Below are 12,966 nucleotides of genomic sequence, written 5' to 3'. Positions count from 1 at the left end.
ATGAAAATGCTCGAGTTTTTTTTCCCTATATGCTTCATATTCATCAAAGGTCCAGCCTGATTTCATCTCAAACCTTGGCTACACGTCCTCTTTGTTTTTAACCAAATTGTTTTGTTTTTTTTGTTTATTTTATTAGAAGTTAAGACAGTACAAAACAGTACAGTGGAACCTAATTTTAGGTGCCAACTATGTAATACCGTAATCCATTCTATGTACAACCTCTAGTTTTATGTTATGAGAAGGAAGTAAGCAAGACAAGAAAAAGAAAACAATAGAAAGAGGAAAAAGTGGAAAAATAGATGGTAGAGAGTAGAAAAACGTGAAGTGTGTATCTAAAAAATAAAAAAGAAAGAGAGAAAGTGGAAAGTAAAAATAGAAGAGAAGGCCCCTTAAAAGAGAATTTTTCAAATCTGTATTCGGAGATGTAGATCTATCCGCGTCATGAACTGAAATCAGCAATCTTTACGGTACCGCTACATCACATGATTCCAAAAAGTCGATGAAAGGAGACCAACTCCTTAAGAATTGGTCATATTTATCTATTATTCGGAGTCTCATTTCTTCAAGGCGTGCTATGTCCATCATATTCCTAATCCACATTTTAACAGTTGGTATGGTTGTATTTTTCCAAAATTTAAGTATCAATTTCTTTCCAATTATTAACCCATAATTTAAAAAAACATTTTGATCTTTATTTAAATTGGTATCTTCTCCTATTATTCCAAATATAATCCATTCCGTTTTGGGTTCTATTCTTGACTTGAAAAGCTTTGTAAATATATATCAAATATATCACTCCAAAATGTATTCAACTTTGTACATCCTACAAATGAATGTGTTATATTAGCGTTTTGAAACAAACATTTATCGCATCTGGGAGAGACGTTTGGATAAAATTTATTCAACCTCGTTTTTGAATAATATAGTCTATGTAATAATTTGAATTGAATTAAATTATGTCTTGCATTAATAGAACAGTTATGTGTATTCATCAAATACTTTTCCCATCTATCCTTCGAGATCTTTATCATTAGCTCATGTTCCCAATCTTCCCTTAGTGCTTCTGTTGAGGGTGATTCTCTATTTAATATATTATTATAAAAGTATGATATTAATTTTTGTGAATCAGCCTTAATATTCATTGCTTCTTCTAAAGGGTCTAAAAATATAGTTTGAAATCTATGTGTATATTTCTTCATAAAGTCACATACCTGTATATATTTAAAATATTGATTATCCTTCAATTTAAATTTAAATTTTAATTGTTGAAATGATAACAGTTTGCCCACTTCATACATATCCCCTACTTTCCTAATCCCCAGTCTATCCCATTGTTGATATGTGTTGTCGATGAGAGAAGGTTTGAATGCGGGGTTGTTCAATAGTGGGGTTAGTACTGATAAATTATTTAATTTCAAGGATACTTTTATTTGTTTCCAAATTCTTATTATATTGTGAATAATTGGGTTCTTCTTATATATTATACTATTCAATTTTATCGGTGAGAGCAGGATCGTTCCTATATCGTGCGGATAGCACTCCTCTTTCTCCATTTTTATCCACTCCAACTGCTGAGTGGAACTATCCAGCCAGTACATTATATTCTTAATATGCACTGCCCAGTAGTAATACATAAAGTTAGGTAATGATAAACCCCCAACTTCTTTAGATTTGCACAAAAATGCTTTCGTTGAATTCTATGTGTTATTTTTTGTAGTCCCATATAAAAGACGCTTAGTGATAGTGGAATCTAGTTTTTTGAAAAAAATTCTATGTGTTCTGTATTTTAGTGATAGGAATCTAGTTTTTTGAAAAAATATTTGGAATATATATTGGGATCGCTTGAAACAAATATATTAATTGTGGTAAGAAAGTCATTTTTATAGCGTTAATTCTACCTATCAATGAGAGCGGAAGCGTTTTCCAAAATTTAATCGTATCATTCAGTTTATTTAATAGTGGTATAAAATTGGCACTAAATAATGATTTGTGTCTTCTCGTAATTTGAATACCCAGATACTTGAATTTTTCTGTTGCAATTTTGAAGGGGAATTTTAGTAAGTGTCTCGAATCCTGTGGTTTTAAAGACATAATTTTGCTTTTATTCCAATTTATTCTATATCCTGAAAAAGAGCCGAATTCCTCAATTAGTGTTAATAAGGTGGGTATACTCGTTTGTGTATTAGTAATATATAAAAGGATATCATCGGCATATAATGAAATTTTATTCTTTGAGTCCTTAGTGTTATATCCGTGAATATTCGGGTGATTTCTAATCCTTTCGGCCAGCGGTTCTATCATAAGGGCAAATAGCAATGGTGATAAGGCACACCCTTGCCTATTACCCCTTGATAAGTAAAATTTTGGAGATAGCGTATTGTTAGTTAATATTCTTGCCGTAGGTCTATCGTAAAGTAGTTTAATCCATCTAATAAAATTCTCTCCCGTATTAAATTTTTGGAGTACCTTGTATAAATACTGCCATTCTACTTGATCAAATGCCTTCTCTGCATCCAGCGTGACAACTGAAATATCTTCATTGTCCTCATTGTGAGAGTACATTATATTGAAAAGCCTTCTCAAATTATTAAATGATTGTCTTTTGGGTATAAATCCCGTTTGATCCGTATTTATTAAATTGTTGATATAATTATTTAGCCTTCTAGCTAGAATCTTTGCTAAAATTTTCTGATCCGTATTTAGAAGTGAAATAGCTCTATAAGAACCCGGTTCATCTAAATCTTTATCTTTTTTTGGTATAAGCGTTATTGTTGCTTCTGCTAGGGTTTCTGGTAGTTTATTTTCAGTATAAGCCTGCATGTATAAATTGAATAATCTTGGTACGATTGACTCCTGAAATCTTTTATAAAATTCATTACTAAAACCGTCTGGTCCTGGGGTCTTCCCATTTTTCAGTGAGTTTATTATTTGTTTTATTTCTTCACTAGTAATCCGTGCTCCTAATTGCTCTTGTTCTAAACTATCCAATTTTGGGAGCTTGCAATTATCTAAAAAAATTGTAATTTTACTTACATCTGTCTTTATTTTAGATGTATATAAATTATGATAAAATTGGGCAAACCTCTTATTAATATCCTTAGGCAATGTTAGAAACTCACCCTTATCCGATTTAATTTTAGTAATAGTTTTTTCCTTTTCTCGTTGCTTCAGTTGCCTCGCAAGTAGTTTATGTGGCTTATCCCCAAATTCGAAGTGTGCTTGTTTTGTAATTTGGAATAATCTTATTACTCTAGCCGATAGTATTCTATTGACTTTATATTTCAATAAAGTTATCTTATTATGTTTATTTATGGTTGGGTCAGTTGCATTGTCCAGTTCTAGTAATTTTATTTTCTGTTCTATCCGCTGAAGTTCTCTTTTATTTTCCTTATTTTTAAAACTTTGGTAAGAGATTATGACACCGCGAATATATGCCTTGAAGGTTTCCCATAATAGCGGTGCAGAAATACCCGGCGTGTCATTTATTTCGAAAAAAAGTTTTGTTTGTTCTTTTATATACTCATAACCCTGCGGGTTATTTAATATGTGTGCATTGAACCTCCAAAAAGGTTTTATACTCGGCATTCCCTCAATTTTAAGTATAAAAGTCAATGGTGAGTGATCAGAAATAATACTATTATGATATGATGGTTTATTTGTATACGGGATCAATTTTGTGTCCAATAAGAAATAGTCAATTCGCGAATAAGTTTTGTGAACTGATGAATAAAATGAGTATTCCCTACCACTTTGATTTGCTATTCTCCAAACATCAGCTATGTTATTATTTTTTATATAAGTATTTAAAAATTCACAGGTCTTAGTTTTAACAAGACGCTTCCCTAGCTTTATTGATTTATCTAAGTATGGGTCTATAACACAGTTGAAATCTCCCCCCATTATTATATTTTGAAAATTATGCTCTGCGATTAAATCTATTATTTTCCTAAAGAATTGTGGGTTATCAAAATTAGGCGCGTAAATATTTATTATAGTTAATGGTGTATTGTAAATTTCTCCCGTGACTATAACATATCTTCCCTCTTTATCCGATATGGATTTCTTTAATTTAAAAGGTATGCCCTTCCGAATTATAATGGCCGTGCCTCTTGCTTTAGAGGTGAATGAGGAGTAATAGGTTTGACCTATCCAATTTGCCCTTAATCTGATCTGAGTTTGTTGTTTCAAATGTGTCTCTTGTAGGAAAGCAATATCCATATTTAATGATTTTAATTGTGCCAGAATTTTACCCCTCTTAATTGGCTCATTCGCACCTCTGATGTTCCAACTACAGAAGGTGAGACCTCCGATATTTATTCGACTATTATCTTGCATTGGCTATTATTACCAGACTGTATGATTCATGTGATGCAGCCAAGTAGCTCAGAATCCCGAATCCAGAGTTGTCCTTCATAATTTCTACAGTAGTTCTACATCTCCTGACACTATTAAACATAATTAAGGGAAAGAGAAAAACATAAAATAAAGTGTACATAAAAATTATTGAGTCATACAACACATAATTGTGAATAAACAAAAAAAGTGAATGTAATTTATCAAAGAAGTGATAAATTACAAAAAAGCCACCTAAGGTAGCTAGATTTGTTTTTAAATTGACCTCCGTCGATGAGATTATGCACTGGGCCTTATCCCCCTATTAGAATTTGACCCAACGTTAGTCGGTTCCCTCTAATTGTTACCAAAATTATCATATCAGGTCATCGCTGAACAGTTTAAAATAGAATAAAATAAAAGGGAAGGTAGAAGATTTGGATTAAAATAAAAGTAATTATGGGTTAAAAATTATGGGTCTATAACACATAACGTCAAAAATTACACTTTTCATTTACCTGTATGTTAGTTAATTCATTATTAATATTTAGTATTTAAAATATGTCTAACCTCCCCCACCCTTCCTGCTATATAGTTAATTGAGTTAGTATAGGACATTACGCCTTTAACGTTGGTTGAGTTTATTGCACGTAATTGGATAATAGGTCATATAGTGTGGAACAGATGCCTCATAACCAAATTTACGACCTCTTTGCTCATCCATGGTTCACTTACTTTGTCATCCTTTTCCTTCTTCCTTGCTGGACACGCCGGTCCTGAACCTGGCCAACTGGCCTTTCAACATCTGCCCCATGGCAGATGTAGACTAACCCCTGTAACAACTGCTGCCAATTCACTCTTACAGTACCTATCCTGTGCCTAAAATAGTTGAAACTTCACTTACTCCAACTCAGTACCTTCCCACAAGGTCCAGTCCCTATTCAAAACAATCTTGAAACTTATGTTGTGATCCCTAAAATGTTCTTCCATTGAAATACTCACTTGGCCAGACTTGTTTCCCAGTACAACATTCAGCCTGTTCCAGTCTTGGGTTAGTCTATCCACATACTGTTTCAGAAAATGCTCTTGGATATACCCAGCAAATCTTGCCCAGTCAAATCCTTTGCCAGAGCAAGTGGAAAAGTTAAAGTCACCTACAAAGACTGTTTCGTTGGCATCTTCCAGTAATCTGTTCACATATCTGTTCCTCTATCTCCCTTTGATAATTGGTGATCTATAGTACAATCCCATTAGACTATGTGCAGCTTTCTTGTGAGCTGTACCATATTGCCTTGGTATGCACTCTCTGAGTGCTGCCGTGACATTCACCCTGATTAGCAGAGGAGTTTGTCCTCCCTCTCTATACAGTGTCCTCCATAATATTTGGGACAAAGACCCATCATTTATTTATTTGCCTCTGTACGCCACAATTTGAGATTTGTAATAGAAAAAAAATCACGTGGTTAGAGTGCACATTTGTCAGATTTTATTAAAGGCCCCCCCGCCCCCATTTCAGGGCACCAGGACACATGGCTTCACAGGTGTTTGTAATTGCTCAGGTGTGTTTAAATGCCTCCTTAATGCAGGTATAAGAGAGCTCTCAGCACCTAGTCTTTCCTCCACTTTCCATCACTTTTGAAAACTTTTATTGCTGTTTATCAACATGAGGACCAAAGCTGTGCCAATGAAAGTCAAAGAAGCCATTATGAGACTAGGAAACAAGAATAAAGCTGTTAGAGACATCAGCCAAACCTTAGGCTTACCACAATCAACTGTTTGGAACATAATTAAGAAGAAAGAGAGCACTGGTGAGCTTACTAATCGCAAAGGAACTGGCGGGCCAAGGAAGACCTCCACAGCTGATCACAGAAAAGTTATCTCTAATAATAACGAAAAATCCCCAAACACCTGTCTGACAGATTAGAAACACTCTTCAGGAGTTAAGTGTCGATTTGTCAACGACCACTGTCCACAGAAGACTTCATGAACAGAAATACAGATGCTACACTGCAAGATGCAAACCACTGGTTAACTGCAAAAATAGGATGGCCAGGTTACAGTTTGCCAAGGTACACAAAAGTGCTGGAGAAACTCAGCGGGTGCAGCTGCATCTATGGAGCGAAGGAAATAGGCAACGTTTCTGGCCGAAAACCTTCTTCAGACTCAGTTTGCCAAGAAGTACTTAAAAGAGCAACCACGGTTCTGTAAAAAGGTCTCGTGGACAGATGAAACAAAGATTAACTTATATCAGAGTGATGGCAAGAGCAAAATATGGAGGAGAGAAGAAACTGCCCAAGATCCAAAGCATACCACCTCATCTGTGAAACACGGTTGTGGGGGTGTTCTGGCCTGGGCATGTATGGCTGCTGGAGGTAGTGGCTCACTTATCTTCATTGATGATACAACTGCTGATGGTAGTAGCAGAATGAATTCTGAAGTGTATAGACACATCCTATCTGCTCAAGTTCAAACAAATGCTTCAAAACTCATTGGCCGGCGGTTCATTCTACAGCAAGACAATGATCCCAAACATACTGCTAAAGCAACAAAGCAGTTTTTCAAAGCTAAAAAAAAAAAAAGGTGAATTCTTGAGTGGCCAAGTCAATCTCCCGATCTGAACGCAATTGAGCATGCCTTTTATATGATGAAGGGGTCTAGCCCCCAAAACAAGCATAAGCTAAAGATGGCTGCAATACAGTCCTGGCAGAGCATCACCAGAAAAGACAGCCAGCAACTGGTGATGTCCATGAATCACAGACTTCAAGCAGTCATTGCATGCAAAGGATATGCAACAAAATACTAAACATGACTACTTTCATTCACATGACATTGCTGTGTATGTCCCAAACATTATGGTGCCCTGAAATTGGGGGGGGGGGGGACACTATGAATAAACATTGCTGCAATTTCTACATGGTGAAACCAAAACATAGAAAAATCGCCTTCATTAAAATCTGACAATGTGCACTTTAACCATGTGATTTTTTTTCCATTACAAATCTCAAATTGTGAAATACAGAAGCAAATATGAAGGGTCTTTGTCCCAAACAGTATGGAGGGCACTGCATTTCACAATGTGGGCCAGGAAGCGAGCGGGCAAGATCATCTCTGACCCCTCTCACCCTGGCCACAAACTCTTTGAATCACTTCCCTCTGGAAGGCGACTCCGGACTGTCAAAGCTGCCACAGCCAGACATAAAAAATAAAAACAGTTTTTATCCACGAGTAGTTGCTCTACTCAACAGCCAAAAATCTGTAGCCTCCCTTTGATCTGGTATTTTGTTGGTTCACATGCTTGATCAATGGTGTTTTATCATTAATGTTTTATTATTATTAATGTTTATTGTTTTCTGAGTCATTCGTAACTGTCACTGTATGTCATGTTTTCCTTGTGGGCAAATTCCTTGTATGTGAATACTTGGCCAATAAATGTACTTACTTACTTTAAGAGCCATATCTAGCTCTCTCATGAAAGTATCCAGAGAACCGGCCTCCACCGCCCTCTGAGGCAGAGAATTCCACAGACTCACAACTCTCTGTGAGAAAAAGTGTTTCCTCGTCTCCGTTCTAAATGGCTTACCCCTTATTCTTAAACTGTGGCCCCTGGTTGTGGACTCCCCCAACATCGGGAACATGTTTCCTGCCTCTAGCGTGTCCAAACACGTAATAATCTTATATGTTTCAACATTGAAACACTGGATTGTTAAGCTATCTACCAGTCGAGTCTCTCGTGCAACCATGTTTTCCAGGATGGCCACAACATCATACTCATGTGTGTTATATGCTCATTAGCTTCACCATATTCGTTAACCCATCATTGCCTGTCCTTCCTTTGAGACTTAGTGGTCCTGAGCTCTACCTTCCCATCAGATAGTTTGCTTAGTAACCTACCATTCTGTTTCCCATCCCCGTCTCTCTAAAATTCTGAATCCCTGCCCACTGCTTCAGCACCTGAGCAACACATTCATCACTTCTATCTTCCTGTTCCTACCCTCACAAACACGTGGCACCAGAACCTTCAAAGTCCTGCTTTTTAATCTTTTGTTTAATTCCCTACTCCCCAGGGCGGCAAGGTGGCGCAGCGGTAGAGTTGCTGCCTTACAGCGCCAAAGACCCGGGTTCGATCCTAACTATGGGTGCTTGTCTGTACGGAGTTTGTACATTTTCCCCGTGACCTGCGTGGGTTTTCTCTGGGATCTCCGGTTTCCTCCCAAACTCCAAAGAGGTAAAGGTTTGTGGGATAATTGGCTTAGTATAATTGGTAAATTGGCACTGGTGTGTGTAGGATTGTGTAAGTGTGCGGTGATCGCTGGTCGGCACAGACTCGGTGGGCCGAAGTATCAGTTACCGCGCTGTACCTCTAATGTAAATATCATCTATTTTCCCGATGAGGAAGACCTTTGGCATGCTGGCCTTCGTTGTCATGGAATCGTGTACAGAAGTTGGGACATTATATTTCAGTGGTACAACACATTGGTGTGGTTGCACTCGGATTACTGTGTTCACGTTTGGCCACCATACTATCAGAAAGGTGTCAGTAAGGTGGAAAGATTGCATTTATGATGATGTTGCCAGAACTCGAAGATCTGAGCTGCAGAGAGAGATTGGGCAGGTTTAAACTCTACCTTGAAGTTGAGCAGTGATCTTACAGAGGTATATAAAACGATGAGGGTATAGATACAGTCCTTTTCCCAGGGTAGTGGAATCAAGAACTGGAGAACATAGGTTGAAGGCGAGAGGGTAAAAGGTTTAATAGGAACATGAAGGGGAACTTTTGCCATACAGCAGATGGTGGATAAATGGAAAAAACTATGGATTAAGTTGTTGACCCAACTACAATAACAACATTTAAAAGACATTTGGACAGATACATGGATAGAAAAAGGTTTGGAAGGATATCGGCCAAATGCAGGAAAATGGTACAAATATGGATGGGTCATCTTGGCTGGCATGGACATGTTGTGCTGAAGGGCCTGCTTTGGTGCTGTCTGGCGCCGTCTGCCATCACATCAAATCTTTTGTTGATGTGCCCAATTAGTTTAGATTAGGTAGATTAGCTAAATAATTGAAATCAAGTAAATAACTTGACTAATCGTTCCGTTGCTGGACTGGCAGGTCCAGGAACAGCTTCTTCCCTGCGGCTGTTACATTAGTTAACTCTGTACCTCGGTGATTGCCCGTCACCCCCAACCCCTACTGCCCCCCCCCCGGACACTCCTTCCACCAGAAAAAATTGCACCACTACGACTGTATGTACGTAAATATATTTATTGCTCATATTCTATGGCGCTATTCTAGGGACATAGTTGTCTCTGTACTGTACACTGCACAATGACAATAAAGTTTGAATCTGAATCTGAATCTAATTGAGTTTTTTGATTTTAATTATTTAGCTAATCTACCGTATCAGTTTATTCTACATTTGCACCAATCAGGAGCAAAAAATGTGATTGATATCCAATCCCCACATGAATCATTGCGTGTACTGAAGTCCAACATCACCTTCCCCCTCGGAATCAAACTCCCACTCACGTATTCCTGACTCCAGCACTCGTACCACTGGGTGGCGCTGTGCAATGACTGCCTCACCAACAGTCTGTATCATTCCTTTCTCGCTGTTGTTTTTTAGTCTCTGGTTAAATGTTGTTTAAGTGTATCTTTAGTTTTGTATTATGGGGGGGGAAGGGGGATTTTCCTTATCGTATCTCCGTCTGCACTGCGGCCTAACATTGTGGAGCTGGCGGACTCTTGCTGGGGATCGACCTTGGGAGCCTGCGGATTTAACATCTCGGAGCTGCGGTCCCTGGTTAGGGACCGGCTTCGGGAGCTCCAAGCCGCACATTAACATCGTAGAACCCGCGGCTTCGGCCGTCCCGATGACGGGAGCTTCGATTGCCCCGATGTGGGAGCTTCAATCACCCTGACTGCGAATGGTTCGACTCCCCTGACCGCGGGAGAAAAAGGAAAGAAGATAAAACTTTAGTGCCTTCCATCACAGTGGGGAATGTGGAGGAACCGCTGCGATGGACGTTTATGTTAGATTTTGCGTGCTTTGCTGCTTTTTTGGTATGACTGTATGGCAAATCAGATTCCTCGTATGATTTACATATTTGTTTTGTTTTCATACCTGGCAAACTTTAATTACAGGTTAATAACGGGGAAAAAAGCTTATACCTAAATTCTGGAAAAACGCCCCTATACCAACAATAAATATGTAGATTTCAAATATGCTTGAAACATTACACCTGGAAGATATGAGATTCCTTCTTGCAGGCGAATCAGACCACTTCCAAAAGACGTGGTCTGCATTTAATGACTTACTACAAGTATAAGGTGCAACAGTACTTTAAAAAAGAAATGGTGTCAGGATTTAGTAAGGGGGAGATGAAAAATACAAAGTTGGTATATCCCTTTCTGCTCGGTCTTCATAAGAGAGCTTTTGTTTCTTTTTCTCTCTTTTTTACTGCCTATTTCTTAACTTTTTTCCCTAACTCTTTGCTTAAAAGGTCCCTCTTTTTGATCACTTTTTCACAATATCACTTTCTTTACTTTTCTCTCTTTTTAAAGATTAAAAAATGAAGTGGTGCAATAAATGTAATAACTTGTACCTGGCGTATTAATGTAATGTACTGTACTTCTAATAAATAAAATTATTTAAAAAAAACAAAAAAACCTGGCAAACAAAATCAATTACAAGTGCTTTGCATCCGTAATATCAGTGTACATAACCCATCATACACAGACACTAATTACCCACATCATCTGAATAATTGTTAGCTGCAACTGACAGATCTAACAGACAGCATGTTAAATACCCAATTTAAAAAAGTAAACTACTTGTATAGATTTGTTACTTTGCAATAAGTGTACATTTTAAGAATGATATTATCCATTGAAATGATGAGGCATTTTAATATTTTAATTAAAAATGGTGCCAAATGCCTACATTTGTACTTGATTTTTCCCTGCCCCTGTATGATAGAATCACATCATTTCAACATCTGCAGGGCAGCATTTTTGTGCCAGTTCATCAAAGGTAGGTTATTATTCTTTAGTTTCAGTTGCTGTTCAGTTGAAGAAACACCTCAGTCAGATTAACATTAACTTCCTTCAGGTACAGTTCATATGATTAGTTTGCGGAAAATGCTTATGAGGGTAAAATGCATACGTGGAAATGAATGAAGAAGCACAGAGTCCAAGTGATTTGAAACATGGGAATGGGTGAGGAAAATGGCAATGCACAATTACATGCAATTGTAGCTTTTGCTGAGTTTGATAAACAAAGTGCATTACACCATTTTTCGCAACTCAAAGCATTACGTTTTCATCAATCCACATCAAAAATCCCCCCCACATACTATTGTTATTTCTCTAAATATTTACTCAGCTCAAACTTTATCTTCATTGCCCATTAATTTACACACTATTCCAAAATCCAGTATACAATGGATGGATTTAAGAGAAAGTCCACTGGATGGATTTAAGAGAGTTAGATAGAGCTTTAGGGGCTAGTGGAGTCAAGGGATATGGGGAGAAGGCATGCACGGGTTATTGATAAGGGACGATCAGCCATGATCACAATGAATTGCGGTGTTGGCTCGAAGGGCCGAATGGCCTCCTCCTGCACCTATTTTCTATGTTTCTAAATAACCTGTTTGCTGAAATCACTGCATCACATTATTCAATTCATTTCAGATTCCACTTTACAACTATTTGCCCTTTTTCCATCAGGCAAGGTAGACGGGTTAATTAAAAATGCATTCCAAGTAATAATTATGTGTTGAGAACATACCTCAAATAGGTTCTTAAGTGGGATTCCAGAGGCACAGTAGTTTCCAGGGATACACCGATATTCGCAAAGTAAAAAATATAGAGACTGCAAAGAAATGAGTATTGAAAATGAAGTAACCTATTTTTAATGAAGTAATAGTATCAATTATTTTTAATGCTTAATATCATGTAAATAGTATTTCAATTAACTCATTGTATTGCTTTCCACTTTATCTTAGTAAAAGATATATTTCTTTAAGCTATATTCCCCTGGAACAATATCTGTTTATTTAAGTTGCTGGAGAATCGAAGGTACACAAAAAAGCTGGAGAAACTCAGCGGGTGCAGCAGCATCTATGGAACGAAGGAAATAGGCAACGTTTCGGGCCGAAACCCTTCGGGAGAAGGGTTTCGGCCTGAAACGTTGCCTATTTCCTTCGCTCCATAGATGCTGCTGCACCCGCTGAATATCTGTAGTATAGTCATCTTTGTAGAAGCCAACTGGGATCAAAGCTGGGATCTATCAAACATTACATTACATTGGGGTGTAATTTGGGGTGTGCTGAGATGAGGGAAGGGTTATTTTGTGGAGAGCTGTTCAGCTACAGTTTCATTTTGATTTAGCAAGTTTTTCCCAACCTTTCAATAACCACATGAAACATACTCTGATGATATTCCCCTTTGATATAAAACAGCTAAAAGCTGGAAAAAAATAATGTGCAATTGCTGCATCTTTGTGTGTTGTTATTGTTCTCCACATATCAGGGATTTAAAACACTGAACCTGTCACCACTTACCAGGATCCTCTGAGAACTCTATGACACAAAGGCAAGCTGGACATAGTCACTGCAGAATGCCTGGATA

At 37.6% G+C, this 12,966-nt stretch overlaps 1 protein-coding gene across 4 annotated transcripts in view; it reads right to left on the bottom strand.

Annotated features, from left to right (window-relative positions):
- The window catches only part of LOC129696088 (TPR and ankyrin repeat-containing protein 1-like), a 121,959-nt gene that overhangs the window by 75,866 nt on the left and 33,127 nt on the right, over positions 1-12,966 (bottom strand). For all 4 annotated transcript variants that reach the window (XM_055633505.1, XM_055633506.1, XM_055633508.1 and 1 more), the window contains one exon: positions 12,125-12,208. In XM_055633505.1, the coding sequence (XP_055489480.1) occupies positions 12,125-12,208 (84 nt within the window). The remainder of the gene's footprint in view (positions 1-12,124; positions 12,209-12,966) is intronic.

This window comes from Leucoraja erinacea, chromosome 4 (assembly GCF_028641065.1).
Source record: "Leucoraja erinacea ecotype New England chromosome 4, Leri_hhj_1, whole genome shotgun sequence".
Lineage (NCBI taxonomy): Eukaryota > Metazoa > Chordata > Chondrichthyes > Rajiformes > Rajidae > Leucoraja > Leucoraja erinaceus.
The sequence above is the reverse complement of the archived record's forward strand: the minus strand, read 5'-3'. Positions and strand labels throughout refer to the sequence as shown.